Raw genomic sequence first — 17773 nt, forward strand, 5'->3', positions numbered from 1 at the left:
TTATTTGAAAGAATAAAGAATGCTGAATAAGAAATTATCTTTTTTTACTCTTAAATGCAAACACTATATTTATATGAAAGTATGTGTGTGACTGTAGACACACGTGTGTGTGACTGTAGACACACATGTACATGTTTTTACAGGCTATAAATTATCTACTCTATTATATATCCAATTACTGCATCATAAATTCATATTTGCTATCACATCATGAAAAAAGGTTAAAACTTTAGAGTAAAACATGGCCATTAATTTGTGTGCCATTAAAACCTAAGGCTTCCCTGTGTCTTAATGAACTTTGAACCCCTATGCATTTCAATTGCATTGCAAAAAAGCACATCTAATACTTTGGTAGAATGCCAAGTCAAAGTACAGAAACTAAATAAAAAAGGTTCCAACAAATAATCAAACTGAGGTTGCTCAGGAAAGTTACAACAAATCAATATTTAAGAAAGTAATAGAAACACAGGCAGGTAACCATTCATGCAAATAGCAGGAAAATCTTCAGCAATCCTACATGGTATTTGATGGCATGGATGCAGACTTACAAGCAAAAGTCAAAAAAAATGTGGTAGTCCTGGGAGAAGATATGGATAAAAGGTCTTTTAAACAAAAAAAATATTCCCATTCCTACAATACTTAGAGCCTTCTTAATATAAATAATGAGAAATCACCTAAATAATTTCATATTCTGAGTTATTCTTACACCCATTATTAATTGATTAATTGAGCAATTGAAACCAGGCAATTACTAACAGTTTGCAAAGGTTTCATGATTTTCCTTTGGTACATCTTAAAATTAAATAAGTTGGGGGTGAGGGAATATCAGTTAAAGAATAGAGGGAAATTCAGTAATCAGTGTTGAAACTGAGAAAAGAAAAAATCTATACTATAAACATTTGCCTTTTGGGCTGGTAATACTGGGCATGGCTCCATAGAATTGCTGATCATTTCTACAAAACACTCTTTGAACATGATTCCAACTAACATGGGTTCTTACACTGTAAAGGAGCCTGCACCCTGGAGTATGCAAAAAAGTCCCAAAGCACATTAATTGGTCCCAAGCATTAAAACTGAGGATGAACCATCTTTATCCTCTGATTTCCCACTGATTCTGATTAATTAATATTTGACCACTTGCCAAGCAGCCTAGCAATATCTTTACCTAGTTGGGAGAAATTTAACAATATTTTAAAAAATTGTTTAGGAAAAATCCAAGAAAACATAGAACGTGCCTCCACTAAATATCTAGCAAGTCATATGCATGGTGTGTAGTTCACCACATCCCACATTGCATTTTTAAAGTCAACACAAACATCAATTTCGCTTTCAAAATAGCTGAATTCTGTCACCTTTTATTATAATTTGTATATTTAAATCCTCATGCACTGCCCACATCCAATATGATACTGAGTGCACAGGTGACTGGGTAACTTATACGAGTATTTTTTTCAATCCATTCCTGATGCTGTAGGTATTCCATGACATTCCTGGGCAAACCCATTATAAGCACACAGCTGTGTGGTAAAAATGATTGTTTAGAACAATGTTGTTTTATTCATTTCTGTCTGCAGTGACTTATTTGATTTACAAGCTGCTAATGAGTTAAATTTCCTTTACAGAAGTGCTTTTATTTAAACTGGAATGAGGAAAAGGGTATGGGAAAGCAAATTTGTTGCTTATATGCCACAGAAATTGTTCAATGCTGCTTATATGAATATAAATAATCTCTGAAAGTGATATATTCAGGTTTTCAAGGAAAAAAAAAACTCTTTCTACAGATTTTATGCCAAATTTTGATACAACTACTTCTTTTGCTCATGCTCCCACATTAGCCAAAGTCCTTGATGTCCAAATATCTATTTCTACTTTTCAGTGTCAAATGGTAATGTGATGCAAAACTTCTTCTTGTATTGAAGTTCCAACCATGGCATGTCTATAACAGTCACAATTTTTGCTTGCTGTAGAAATTTATAATTTATAATTTCTCCAGTATTTGAACTAATGCTTCCTTCATATCACAACATGTTGAGAGCAGTAGAGTGCTAGCAATTGCTAATTTTTGTTTATTAGCAGCCTGGGCTTTAATGAAACTAAAAGAGAAGGCATAAATTTCCTCACAGCAATTTCATGCAGAAAAACAAAACAAAGAACATCTCCATACCTCCAGAGAACCTATTGTTGAACCATTCATGTGGTTCCAGAATATGATTTTGCATCTGGGCCCTGTAAGGGAGATGACTGGGGTAACAATATCAGCTGTGTCACCAAATTCTCCATTTGAGCTGTCTGCAAAGAGATACCAGCCTTCTTCAGTGCACCTGCTCAGAGAAAACAGTTATAACTTATTAAAAAAAAAAAAATTTAATCATAATTAATTTAAGATTGCAATATTTCCTTAGATATCATTTGCTGTCTGGGTATCTGGATCATTTTATGTAGCCAGAATAAAAATAAATAAATAAATAAATAAATAAATAAATAAATATTTAAAAAAAAAAAAAAACTTGCAAATGCAGCTAGCATTTTTATATCAGAAGTTGGCAAAAAAAAAAAAAAAAAAAAAAAAAAAGAGCTGAAATGAACCCACAGGATCATGTAATCATGATGTAGATTTGGGCTAGAGGGACTCTGGCTTTCCCTGCTCCTCTCTTTCCTGGGGGAATTTAGAGGCTTTGATCCTGGCTTAATGTCAGGAAAACCCAAGATACTGGATGAAATTTTGTTTCCTGTGCTACCGGGAAAGATGAGGTCTCTTTGAAGTAAGCACCAGACTCTGAGTGTACAGAGGGACCGGAAGTGCATTTTTAGTGTTTTGGGTATTTAAGATTTAGCCTCTAAAAACCTTTCCCAAATAAAATGCAGCTGTTGACCAAAGATCAATTTCTCTTCTCTCCAACAGAAGTGCTTCACACTAAGTACTTCTCAAAAGAATCTTTCCCAACAAGTGCTTACAAACTTGAAAATGGAACCTACATTTTTAAATAGGCACTGGTATTTAGTTTTCCTTTCCTTTTGGTTTTCCAGGTTGGCCAGGTTCTGAGCAACCACTCAGGTTGGCCAGGTTCTGAGCAAATCACACTCTCACAGACTGAAAATCCTGCCTAATAGGAAGAGTAAGGAATCTTCTGGTACAGGGTCAGAAACAGGCTTCAAAAATCCTCACAAATCAGAGACTTTTTTTAGCTAGACTACTGCTTCTACCTCTTCATGTGTCTCACCAGAAAACAAACAAACAAACAACAAAAACCAACCAACCCAACAAATAATCAAAAAGGCAACATTTTAATGAGACAGATCTTCATTTTGCACATATCAAATATGTTACATGTGAGATCACTGAAAACTGCTCATAAACATAGCAGGGACCAAAGTTCATCTGGGTGGAATCCTAGGGGGAAGGAAGACTTAGGATCTGTGGAAATCAGGATCTTCTCCACAATCTTATTTTCCTTTTCATGAAAAGGCAGGTAAGAGAATTGCTGCTGATGCTTTTCTTTTATCACTGAATCCTGGCAACTCAGACATCTTTATAATTACTGCATGCATTTACTTAATCCTTTAGCCTAAGTATTAAAACATTCTCCAAATAAACTGACTGTGCTGTAATTAATAGCTGAAAGCTTTGAAAACTCATAGTTACAGATCTTTCAAGAGATATGCATTTGGACAACTCATTTATTTCCCTCCTTTCTGCTGAAGAAAACTGTTATTTCAAGGTAACAATTTTAGGTCTCTTTTGCCTTGGTGCTGAGTATTCTACCAAAGTCTTTCTTGGAGGTAAAAGAGGGTCAAGTTCTCTTAAGGTTTGGAAAAATATTGTAAAATTCAGAATTTACTCTGCTTCTGGGATCTCATGCCTTCAATGACCCAAGGGTGCTGGCACTGTATTTACAACAGCATTCAAGAGGACTTGTAAGAAGCAGAATGATAAAAAGCTCTGAAGAGCAACAGCACTTAGAGATCTCATCCTTCCCAGAGTATTACATCCATGCCTCTCAGTGAGATTAGTTTGAAACTGTGGCAGAGAACAATCAGTTCTATGATGAAATTCAGTCATCCATCTCTTGTTGGTATGTTCTGTCAGACACAGGCAAGCCAAAGATCACATCTATGCCTGGATGTGTCTACGCTGCACTGCCCCACAGTGCAGCCTAAGGTAAGTGTCCTTGCAAATTTTTGACCTCGTTTCAGTGTTTGCTATAATATCACATTTAAAACTAGTACACCAGATGAAAGTCTCCTGTATGAAACACTTCACAGTGCTAGCCATTAAACACGATGGTGGTATGTGATTACAAGAATATTAGGGTTATGCAGGCAGGTAATGTGAAATGGTGGGATCAGAAGGGGATGTAAGTGTGCGTAGAGCATCCTTGTTGGCTTTCACTCCTTTCGTGGACATTTTTACACTTAGGACTACAAGACTAATGTACTTGTGACCCATCCGTGATTAAAAGGAAAGCTTTATTCTAGTGAAAATTAACCTGCATCATGTTTGCTTACAGAATCTTGAATTCTTAAGCTGCCTGGTATAGAAGCCTACATGGAATTTCTAGGGAGGTGCATGATCTGCAGGGGGAAGAGTTTGGAAAAAGTAATAAGTAATCAGTCTGTTTGCAGAGAGTTCAAATTAGCTAGAGGGTCCATACCTTCTGTGGATACAAAATTTTAGCAGAGCCAATTAACGCACATGCAATCATCTGTTCAGCGTGTCGAGCTCCCTCTTTGAAAAGAAAGGATTTCTTAGCTGGCCCACTTTTATTTTAACCTAATAAGAAATATACAGTGACAAGGTATTCCAAAGCTTCCATAAATGTAAATTAACAGCTTCTCTTACTCTGCCAGATGATGTTCTTGTCTTCAACCTCAACCATTGTTTTTTAAGTGACCTTCAGAGAAGGTAACTTTCTTAATTCTGAGAGTTAATCAACTGACCCACCCTTAAATTAATTTCTTTCCTATTCCATAAAAATACTTCTCTGAGTTTTTTTTTTTTTTTAATGAGACCTCAAGAAGTTGATGACAACAAGTGTAAAACACGATATTTTTCAACATATATAATAATGAATGCTTTCAGCATAGATCTTATGTAAGTGCTGAAATTCAGAATACAGGCAGGTTCCTCTGCCAGAAGCTGCAAAAGCTCAGGCCAATTTAGAAAATTAGCCCATGGAAAACCTCTTAGTTGGCAGCTACACTAAGTGTCATTAAAATCTCGATATTTACCCTTTGAAAATAATTAATTTTACCTCTGTACTACAAGCATTCCCTATACAAAGACATTCCTATGCCGGTCCAAAAATCCTAATTAATTTCAGAGGGAAATTCACAACACTTTAATGGATATAAAAATTTCAACATAAGCAACTGACCTATATTTGCATACTTGTCTTAGTTAATAGCTTAATATTTCAAATATCTTTTGAACTGTAGTTGGCAAAGAATGGACATTTATAGAAGAATCTTCATGGTATTTCCCCCTTCAATGCATTCCAAAGAACACAGTGAACTGAATATAATAATTAGGGAAAGATTAGGTGGGTTAAAAAAAGTTGAAGACCTATCAAAAAATTAGTCCCATCTTAAATCTGGCAGTGTTATCAAGTCACGTCTCATGCTGTGAATTACACATTTCACAGTACTAATTGTCTGTTGCAATATCTGAAAGGGGATCAAAATTTATTCAGATGTACTTTCTTGGACAGCAAGTACAAGCTCTTATTTAACGAATTTTTGGACAGCAAGTACAAGCTCTTCTTTAATGAATTTTTGGACATCTCTCAGTTTTTAAAGTCTTAATTTATCTTTGTATCTTCTACTAATTGTTTGAGAGTCCCTAACTAAACACTTAAATGGACTTTTAAAATAGCCATTACTCATTATTTTTCGTTAGAACTGAAAACTAAACCTGATTAGAAAACAAACAATTCCCTTTCACTAAGTGTTCTGATTTCCTTCCAAATTTCAGCAATAATGAGAAAAAAAAACAAAGAAAAAACATAAACTGGAGTGGGACATTTTAGTTTACTTAGAGTTATAAGTATCCCAATGATCAGCACACTATACTAAATTTCAAAATTGAGAAAGCAGCAGCCTCTACATGCATTTCCATTTTTCCTGATTATATATGTCCATAAACACTGTACAGTACCTATATAGCAAATCAGAGCCCCACAGTAATTGCACCTATTATGCACTGATGAAAGTATAATTCTTTCAGCTCTCCAACACCATCTGTCTGGGATCTGCCCAGTGAGTGACCTACTATTAGAACAGATGTGTTTCTGTAGAGAGAAAAAAACAAAACAATGGTCAAGAAAACCCAGTAGGGCACTAGATGACCTTCAAAAGAAGCATCCTCTTGACCAGAGGGAAAGGATTGTGGAATACTGGATACATCAGGAAATTGTGGGCCATCAAAGCTCAAGCTGATGGTTTGAATCAGTCAAGACAGTGGCTTCAGTTTGCATTTTCCACATCCTCTGCATCCTTTATCACCGTACTGGGGCTATGGGAGATAACTCCCTTCTGTAGCTTCTTTCCCCCAAAGCATGAGTAAGCAGCAGGCAGAAGTTTTGCTAAAGTTAATGCGTTTGAAATTGCTTGTTTTAAATTTAAAAGCTATGATTTCCTAACTAAAAATCTTTCATCAGAAGGTTTCTGAGAAAAAAAAATAGTTAATAAGGTGTTAAATTCTTCAACCTTTGCATCATGCTAACTTCATTTTCTGTTGATTCCTATTAATTCTTGTTTCTTAGTGTCAAAACCAGATGATATGACGGTTCTGGTAAAATTTAAGAAGGTATATAAAGAAAAGTTGTTATATTTTCTAGCAAGAAAAGTTGCAATACAAATATATAGCATTCAAAATTAATTATAAAATTCCAAAGGAAACAAGCTAAGACACAAGGACAGGTTAATTTTTATGTATCCATATAGAGTCAAATGTAACCTCAATATTACGTGTAAAATGAGGAACTCACATTCATATGGTGCCTTTTACGTGAAATTTGCCTGTAAGGTGGGAAACTGCTGAAAGGTGGGTAGAAAAAAAAATAGAAATATTACAAAATATTACAGAAATTATTATAGAAATATATATATGAAAATAACAAACCTTCTGTTAAAAAAAATTAAAAATCAAAATTTAACATTTCCCTCAGCATTACATCTGCCTGGAGAAACCACCAAAAATACTACAAGAATTCAGAAGTGAAAGACAATATTCAAGCACTCATTAAAGAAGAAATTTATCACCTCCTTTTTGGGCTGGGTAACAGCATCTCAGTGCACTGCCCATTGTGCTGGTCAGTTCAGCCAGAAGGCCACAGGTGGTGGAGGAAGGAGAAAGACTCGTGATGGGCAGGGCCAAGGTTTTAGTTAAGGTGTATAGTGACTGCATATATCTTTAGGAAGCATGAGAAGACTTATGCTGAGAGACAAGGAGAATGAAAAAAAACCCCCTTGTTTCTTTTGTATCTGTACTTGTTAGATATTCAGTGTCTGCACCAGAAATTCTTTGACTACTTATCCTTCTGCAGATAATACAGGATGGGCTATTATAGGTTGTAACATGTGAACAAAACCTTCACAGACCTCTTGCATTTTGACATATAATATATTCATAGGCTTCAAAAAATTTCTTCCCTGAATAAAGATTATTGCATCTGTGAGAATATTGTTCCATAAAAAGAATTTATATTCAAAATCAAAATGTTTTAAAATATGTAATTTCCAATATTCTTAAAGGAAGATAAGAACTACAATAATTTAATTAATTCGGTGTATCACAGAAAGATTTTTCTCTGCTGAACACTTCCAACCACATAAATTCTAATAGGTCCAAAATAGTTAGTAACTGAAATCTGTATCTAACAAGTAGAAGAAAAAGAAAAAAAAAGAAAGGAAGGCTTTCCTTGAATTAAATTTCAGCATTTCTGTATAGATTAAAAAAAAAAAAAAAAAAACCCTAAAAGATAATTGAGAGCAAACAGTCATTAGGAACGCAGATTTTCACTTACAGCCATATGAGTCATATTAATTTCAAACTAGTTATTCTAAAAAAGAGTAAACTCTCTTATTATGACTTGAAACTTTTCTTTTCTAGTAACCTTCCACATCCATTAACATTTATTATTAAGGCTTAATAAATGCAGAAACAAAAAATGTAAAATGATTGTCATGTTATAATAAAGCAGACGTTTTGGAAGACAGGTTTCTGAAAGAATGTCATAGATCTATTTCCTATTGCAGAAGACAACCTCTACTTGTGTTCCTAGCTGTCTGTAAAATGCTGAATGCCAACTGACCAATTTGTTTGCATAGTGCTAGAGAAAAAAAAAAATTCTATCTTGAGCATCTAAACTTTATCACGTGATTGAGGTTCAATAGTTAATTCAAACTGAATGGAACCAAAGGGGCTTAATACAGAAAAACACAAGTCATACCGAGCCCTGTAATTGGACACTGACATCAGAAAGTTGCTCAAAAGAAAACCACTAGGAATATGAGAAGGAATTCTTGTACTAAATAAAACTGTAGTATATTTATTATTGGATCCTAAAAGTCAAAATTCCAAAAGAAAATTTCTATTTGAGACCATGCTTCAAGTATATCACAGAAAACTTTGATGCTTTGTTTTATGTAATAAATAAAAATTACAGGAAGAAAATGAGGCAAATGTAGGCAAAGTTTTACCTACACAAAATTATTAAATTATTCACTGTTTAATTTATTTTCATTATGAGTTTAATCCCATGCTCTGGCATCCTAACATAAGAGGTAAAAAATACTTTGGGTATATTCTCTTTCTTAATACAAAATTAAGTTTGATTAAATTATGATTGCCTGCAGTGAAATAATTTTACATTCTGCAAATAATTTCTCGTCATTAGCTTATTCTTAAAAGTAATTTGTATTTAAGTTGGACACACAAGGAAAAACAACCCAACAACAAACAAACAAAAAAACCCAAGGAAAAAAAGAAAAACCACACACAACACTATAATTTTTTCTCCTCTTTTGAAGTTCTTAGACTCTCAAATTTAAAACATTTCTTGACTGCTGAAAAAACTGCTGGGCTTAAGCATATTACTTAAAACCTTTAATTTTCCTGACTTTCCTGAATTCTGATAATGATTGTCTGAAAAGGAGACACAAAAGAAAGACAGATTTATTAAAAATATGTTTATCAGGGGAACTATTTACACAGCAATAATTATCATGTCAGCTTCATTTTATCTTTGCATCCATTTTTGTTTTGATTTATTAGATTTGATGCATGAGTTATATCAATTAAGGACTACAAAGCTTTCAATTAACAGTTGTAACCAAATATCATTAATAATGTCAGAGAATTTGCTACATCACTAACCAGATTGTTAAAAAGGAAACAAACTAGCAAACATCCATTTGCTGGTGTCAATTTAATACACTTGTTTAAGCCTACACAAACTGATAGTTTTATTGTTGCAGCTTTTAGAAACTTAACTGCAATGGAGAATTCCATTTCCTAAATATAGAAACACATCACAGGAACTCTACATTTGAATATGAATAGTGGTCTTTTCAGTGCACAGTGCCAATGTCACCCAGCCCTTTGCACAACACATGACAGACTTTTTCCAGCTCAAGCCAGGGACTGTATAGCTCAAGCCAGGCTCCAATGGCAGACTCCCATAATGGCTTCTACTCCTCCAGCCTTTGGTTTCTATATACTCATACAAGCTGCTCCCTCTATTTCCAAAATAATTACTTTCACTTAATTAATGTAATTACAGCTTCAAAGACTCACACCTTCACCTCACAATCCACCAGCCTACATGTGGCTAGCCCAAGTCCTTATTCTGGGGAAGCAGATGGTTTGACTACAAGTATTCACAGGTATTTTTGTTGAAAGAACTCATTGTAAGCTGCACTGCCAACTACTCTTGCATCAGAATGAATCCAAACATTTCTATACACAGTCCTGCATATTTTATTTTAATTTGCAAACATACAGGATTACAGTAACACAGCATGCCTCATCTAACTAGTGAAAACTAGGGGAAAATGGATGAGAAAATAAAGTAAAATGTTGCAGGGTTTTAATTCAATAAAACTGCTGCTCTGCATCTCCTGTGGTAATTCGGAAACTTCTATTTTCTGTACTTCCCTATAAGCCAATAAACAAAGGGAAGGGGGAAACCATAGAAGCAAACTGCATCTCATGTGAAACATCACAAGAGTAATACATTAGAGTTGCCTGAAAACTGTACTCTCTATGGATCATTTACTTTCTCTTTTCATCAGCCCTTTTCAATATACTGTTAGTTGCATTAAACCTTGAAAATAAGTTGAAAACCAGTAATACAATTCCATGTATCACTGTGCCAAGGTAAACCTATACTGGAAAGGTTGTGGGAGGATTTACTAAGTACACATACAGGGCTGGTATTGGCTAATATACAACAATTAAAGAGCAGTCAATGAAATATTTGGCAGCTAATTTATTGTAAACAGTTGCTCTTTTTTGTTATGGGGTACACTTCCTTTTCATATATAATGTAGAGACCTAGAAACAGCTTGACAGCCTGGTAATTCTTTGGTGTTGTTGAATGATTTTTTTGAGTTTGATATTGCTGTTTTGGGATCTTTGTAAAAACAAGGTAATTTTAATGAAGTACACAGTGAAACTAACATATTGAGCTCACTCTTTAATAGCGATAGAAAGTCAGGCTGAGTAAATGCAAAATAATGTCATTTTAAGCTAGTAGCAATATAGCAAAGATGTTGTTGAAGTGGTCTTAATTTAAAGACCATCTCTGCACTCTATGGGTTATTGTCACAGAAACTAAACATATATGTCACTAAAATCAGGCAAGTATTTTTCTGTTCAGAGTAATTACGCTGTACAAAAATTTACTTATTAATGAAGTTGTATAACATTTATTGTACTCAATACATTTGCTTGTTACCTGTAGGGATTTCTTTTTTCAATAACTCTTACTGTTACTTTTAGCTGGAATACATTGGATTAATACATTTTTTTAAAAACACATGTCTTACTTAATTAAAAAAAAAATAAAAAAAACCCAAACATTTAAAACCAAATGTTCATGCAGAAAAGCTTATTTTTGCTCCTTGAGATAAATCCAAGGAGTATCCTCAGAGGAGCTAGTAACTATCTTAAGAAATCTACCCAGAATGCAACATTAATTTACAAATCTTCACTGAGAGAATAGAAATATTTTACATTTTAATATAAATTTATATCATTAGCCAGAGAAATGGTAAAATAAAGAGAAGTGGTAAAAAAATACCTGCTAAACTGGAGTTTAGCTCTAACTACAGTAGTTTTGAACTGCATTAGTTAAATGAGTGCAGAATTCACAGGACATTTTGTGTTCACTTGTACTGTCCACCCTTGGGCAAAACTGCTGGGATAAGAGCAATAGCACAATAACAAAATTGGAAGCAACAGCTAACAACTAACAATATCTAGTAAGGTAGAAAAGTGACCGTAAATTTTCTGTGTGAATAAAGACTGAGAAGGTATTCACGTCAAACTAATCAAGAGGATGACCACAATGAACTAAATTAAGCAGTGCCAAATTAATTACAAAGCCAGCTTTCAAAAGACAAGTCAGCTTCAAAAGAAGTGTAGAAGTAGGATGAAAAATTGTAATAGGAAGAATTGATAATGCAGTGCAACGAGCAGTGGCCAACACCTGGTTTTTACATGCCAGAGATCATCTTGCTGGTACCACAGCCACTGCAGAGACCAGACAGAGCACCAGTCCCCCTGAGTGCTGCCAACAGCCTGCAGCCAGATGCTGGGCTGGCAGTTTGGGGTGCTGGAAGGAGGGTAACATTGGAGCAGCCTTGTCTTCCAAACTTGCTTTCATGTAAGGGGGAACATGCCTGTACTCCACATATCCTGTGGGAGGAGTGCACATGTTTCTCTGGATAGAGAGGTACTGAAACTTTTGGGAGTTACTTATAGAAAGGTGTTTAGAAGTTTTTACCTGCTTATTAATGATTTTTAAATTTTGATTAATCTGTAGTATCGATCTGCATACCTACTTCACCTATTGTCAGTTAATTACATGTCATTAATAAATCACTAAACTGCTTCAGTATTGTAAATGCAGCAGTTTTTCCCCTTGACAATCTACATGTGGTTAAGATCACACATTCTAGAAGAGACTCAAGCACCTGAAAAAATGTACTCACATAGTATGATCGATTAATGGGCAGTGTTGTTCTTCCTCAGGGTAGAGATTTGCTCCTCTTCCAAGTTGCCACTTGAATTTCTTTGTGAAAAGTATGGAGTAATTTCCTGACATCTGTTCCAAGGCTGGTTGATGCCATCCACACAGGTCTTTATCTTCAAAGTCACAGACTTCCATAACTTTAGAGATTAATAGTTATTACTCATGTTTATATAAAAATTGAAAATCATTAACTCATGTTACAACCCAAAAAGCAATATGGAAATAAAAAGGATTCAATTTATAGTATCCTTGATTACTGAACACATTACTAACATGCAAAGTGTTTTCCTTGCAGATAAAACATGAATTTTATATTTTCTCCTGTATTAAATTGATTCTAATTTTGGGAATCTACCAATTCATTTGCAACTCAGTATCTACCTTCATGTGAGTTCTGACCGGGTATTGTTTCAGGTAATTCTAATAATCTGTCATGTAATATACATGGAAATTAATGTAAAATTCATCAGCTGAGAATGTGAGCTGTTGTATAGTTCTGTCTCCAGTCCCACAGACTGATGACATTAGCAAATCATTGTAGATTATCTACATAGTCCATGACCATAACTCTAAAAGAAAAAAAAAAAAAAAAAAAACAAAACCCAAACCAGATTTAAAGCAGTCCTCACAAAACTTGAAAGTTACATAAAAATACATTTATTTGGTATTGGTATCAAATACTGTATTGTTGTCTTACTAAAAAAAACATGCAGCTGCCTTCCAAAGTACTTCTGCTTCCTGAGCATCAAAGTGAGCTCACCACTGACCCTACTTAGGGTAAAGAAGCCAATTTTATTTTTCATTTCTGCTGTGAATATATATTCTCCAACACATGGTCCAAGTTGAGTCTAGTCACTCTCCAGAACTTTGGAACAGATTATTACACTTAAGTTTAAGTGACTGCAGTGACTTGTTTAAGGGGAAACTTGTTTAAGTGACTTGTGCAAGGGGAACAAGAATTTATTTTAACCCATAAACCCATAAAAAATGCTGCATTAAGAAATCATGTTTTGTTGATAGAATGTGTCTGATGCTTCCTTACTTGAAGGCTAAAAATTGTAGACTAAAGAGAGAGCGAGTTTTGATTTATAGGTTGTATATCCTCACTATGGAAGCAAACTTCAGCCAGTGTGATCTCACGGGTTGCCCATATAAAGATTTGTGATGTTTCCTGAGAATGATGAGTTGTGTTAAATGCTTATTCTCCTTTTGAACATGCTCTATAAACATTATATTTAAAGTGCCTCTGAGAAAGATAACACCTTCCTGTGACCGTATTTCTGTTTCAGTCTGGACATTTTTAAGTTCTAGTCCAGCATTGTCATTTAAGTGATAAATTCCCATCTTAGTGATGGGAGACCTCAGATGGAGCAAATATGTAAAGGTGTATTCTCCACAGTATTTATCTTGCTTAGAAGAAAAAGATGTTTTGTGAGATAATGTTCTGAGAGGAGAAATATTCAGAGGGCTCTGCATTTATGTTTCAGGGCAAGATTTCAATGGCTATTTTTTCACACTATAGGAAACTAACCATGGTACTTAAACAGCAGATTCATTTCTTCCAGTTATTCCCACATAGGAAATAGACATAGGGAAGGAATGATACTTTTCCTCACTGAGCCCTCAGCCTTGAGAGGTGATTGAATTCCCTTCACAATGTGTAATGAATTAAGAGTTTTCATTTTCAGTGACAATAGTTTTGCTTGCATAGGCTGATGAGGTCACTGTCTCTAGATGTCTATCCCCCTCATTAACTGGGTTTGGTACTTTCAAGAACTGTTCTTTGAGGTAAAAGGAAGTCATTAATAGCTTATAAAATGCTACAGTATGAACTGCTGCAACTCAGAAGCAATCAAAAATTATCTTAGATCTTTATGGCACATCATATGTGGACCTTGTCCATTGTCCCCTTTACAGGGTTCCATAAGACTATCAGAGCTTTACAGGCTGGAACTCACTTCTGTGTGGAGTAGGCTGAATTTCACAATTATTGCTGATGCTGAACCAATTTTGTATTAAAAAAATCCCAACAACCAACCAAAACCCATACTCATTCAAGTAGTTAAGAAGTGGATACAGTTCTCCCAGATGTCCACCCCAAAGATGAAACTCTAAAGTTTTTCTCTCTTCCAGTCTGGACTAGTGAACATTTTAAGAAAATATGCTCACTTAAAATTGTCATGTATAGTTATCAATCATTAGGGAACTGAGGATTCCTTCCCATACCACATTTCAGTAGTAACTTGAATTGAAATGTTGAGTCCGAATCAGAAGGCAGAAATTTCATTACATCACACATATTAGAGTAAAATGTTACTATGTTCCTGGGGAAAATCACATTAAAATACCATCTAGATGCTAATACCAAATTACGAACATAAGATAGAGCTTAAGACCCACAAACTAGTAAGGTAGCAAAGAACATGATTTGATCCACTCACCACAAGCTGATTCATCAGACTTATCAGAGCAGTCAGGTCTAAAATCACACTTCTGGATCATCTGGACACAGTGGCCAGAGGCTCGACAGACAAACTCCTTCTCTGTGCAGTTGTTCATGGGGAGCGTGGCAGGAACTGAAGTTCCTGAAGTAGTTGTAGAAACAGTGGGCAAGTGTCCTTTAAAAAAGGGGTCGAAAGGATGTTGAGCACCTGGACTAAGGCATTCCAGCTTCATAATGATTTCTTCCTTCGCCACTGTCCCACTTTTTCCAGGGTACGGCTTTACTGGAATCATGCCTGGACCGCTAAGTGACTGAAATGCTGTTCAGCAGGAGCTGAATTGGAGCTTTCCTCAGTGGTTTTGTCACACCATCCATACAATCTTTGACACTTGCAGGATTTACACCTCTTGCTGGTCTTTCAAATTTGGATTAACCCAGTGAGTAATTTCAAAAAACTAATGCTGACACTCACACAGCAACCACAGAAGCTGATTTTCCCAGTGCACCAAGGCTAACAGATTGTTCAGATGATAATGGGTTTTTCAACATGTTGATTACTACAAGCGACTGTGGAAATTACTGTGTAACCTTCTTACCTCGTAAATTTATCACTGAAAAAAATATTTTCTCATTAGAGAAATTATTCTGAGGTCACCACCTTGTTCCACCACCTCCTTTATATTTCATTCAAACTCATTACCACTTCTTTCAAATCAATTGTCTTTTTTCGTCCTCCTATTCTTTACTATACACCTTTCTTCAAGCTTACTCTCTTTTCTTGAAAACCTTTGCTATTATTGTCCATAAAAGGAATTTCCATTATAAAAATCCTTTTTAAAATTTAATAATTTATGAAATTATTAGCTGTAGTGCACAATGCACCTGAGCAATAGACCTGAGTTAATTAAAAAGTACATGTGAAAACTTCTCATATTAAATGTGTCAGGGATAGCAAGGATTTTTTTTTTTTTTATCCCTGACAGCTGGAGCACTAATATTGATAATAAATTACCCATTTCTATTTTGTAGGGTAGAAAGAAAAAAATCTATGACATTAAATAAATTATTTTCCAGTCAAATGAATGATACTCTCAAAATGTCCTAAAACTCAAACAAAGACTTAGAAAGGAAGGAATATCTTGAAGTAAGAATTGTATGAATTGATAAATTTATCTACAATTCAGAATAACAGCAAGGACCTTATTGGTTAGAATTTTTTAAATACAAATGCCACATTTAAGGCTCTGCTCCTGATACTTTGAAATGGAAGAAGAAATTTTGAATAACCATAGCCTTCATAATACCTGAAAAGAAAGGAGGCTCTGATACTTCCTTTATTTTGAAACAATTTGTTTTCTGTACTTTTATTGAATACCATTTTGTCCAGAGCAAGCATCATTGAATAGCCTTTGGTCAGGGCATTCAAATGATAGGTTGAAGCAGTACACTCAAAATTCAAAAGATTCAACATCTTTAATGTTACTTATGAGAGACTTTACCACCAAGCTGTCAAACCCATCTCTCCCTGTCAGTATCTGGTCACTTAAAGTGGACTTAGAGCAATTGGGCACTGCTTGATTCTAGTGTGCAGGGACAGAGGAATCCTGCTTTTTCAACCTGATCCAATTGGTGTTAAATATGGTGGAATGTGCCATAGCTGTTGTCTATTTTGCAGGCTATTCCCACAGTCCCTTTGACTGTTTTTTTTTTCTTTTTGGTGTGGTTTTGGTTCTTTTTTTTTCTTTTTTTTTGGTTGTTTTTTTTTTGTTTGTTTGGTTGGTTTGTTTGTTTGTTTGTTATTGGAATATTTTTATGGCATGGATGAGATGAGATAAAAACAAGACTCTAGACTGTCTCAAAAATTGGTCTCAATTTCAAAAATATACAGAACACAAAACCTGATTCCTGTCCACCATTATACTTGAGTATTTTCAATTTATCTTTCCCCACACAATGAGGTGGTTTTTTCCTTAATCTGAAACTTTGAAACTCTGACCCTCTATGTTTTCCAATTTCCAGTTTAGCTTTAAAGTTTTCTTCCTAAGTAATTTGAAATTATTTATGGATTTTCTGATTAGTTATTTTAAGATTTTATTCCCTGAATATAAGGCACAATCCATTAACTGAATCACAGAATCACAGAATAATGAGGTTGGAAGAGACCTCTAAGATGATCAAGTCCAACCGATGCCTTAACACCTCAACTAGACTATAGCACCAAGTGCCATGTCCAGTCTTTTTTTAAACACATCCAGAGATGGTGATTCTACCAACTCCCTGGGAAGACAATTCCAGTACTTTCTTATTCTTTCGGTGAAAAATTTCTTCCTAATATCCAACCTGTACCTTCCCTGACATAGCTTGAGACTTTGTCCTCTTGTTCTGTCAGTTGCTGCCCGGTGGAAGAGACTGACTCCTGCCTGTCTACAGCCTCCCTTCAGGAAGTTGTAGAGAGCAATAAGGTCACCTCTAAGCCCCCTCTTCTCCAGGCTAAACAACCCCAGCTCTTTCAAACGTTCCTCATAGGGCTCGTGTTCCAAGCCCCTCACCAGCCTTGTTGCCTTCCTCTGGACGTGCTCAAGCATCTCAATATCCTTCCTAAACTGAGGGGCCCAGAATATTTACAAAAAGCCTTCATGTCCAAAATAATACCTGCTTTACCCTGTATAAATATGTTAAAACATTAGATAATTATCTGCAAAAGAAATACCATATACATTTGATATTCCTTGTAGAACTAATTATATCTGTAAGAAATTTCTGGAGGAGCAGAACAAAATGCATCTACACTAGTGTGTTTTAGAGTAAGTGCTAGGATAGTAATATTCAGATACTTTTAAATTGTTTGCTGCTCTACAGCCTTGTCATGACTTTAGAGCAACTGTCATATATAACCCTGCAATGCCTGCTGCAGCTGACAGTAGCCCCCTTAACATCTATTCTGTGGTGAACTCCACATCCTGAGTCTGCCATCTTGAAGTACATGTATTTTGGGATATATTATTTTACAATTCTCTAGATACTGCTCTACGCTTAGTAACAATGACTTTTGACAACAGGTTGCTCTATCACT

The 17773-nt window shown here is 35.1% G+C and overlaps 1 protein-coding gene across 1 annotated transcript in view; it reads right to left on the reverse strand.

Moving 5' to 3' along the window:
- Window positions 1-17773, reverse strand: part of MALRD1 (MAM and LDL receptor class A domain containing 1) — a 232787-nt gene that overhangs the window by 140288 nt on the left and 74726 nt on the right. Inside the window, exons 19-21 of the mRNA XM_053999538.1 lie at window positions 14699-14875; window positions 12217-12394; window positions 2165-2321 (exon numbers count right to left, since the gene is read on the reverse strand). Of these exons, the coding sequence (XP_053855513.1) occupies window positions 2165-2321; window positions 12217-12394; window positions 14699-14875 (512 nt within the window). The remainder of the gene's footprint in view (window positions 1-2164; window positions 2322-12216; window positions 12395-14698; window positions 14876-17773) is intronic.

This window comes from Vidua macroura, chromosome 1 (genome assembly GCF_024509145.1).
Source record: "Vidua macroura isolate BioBank_ID:100142 chromosome 1, ASM2450914v1, whole genome shotgun sequence".
NCBI lineage: Eukaryota > Metazoa > Chordata > Aves > Passeriformes > Viduidae > Vidua > Vidua macroura.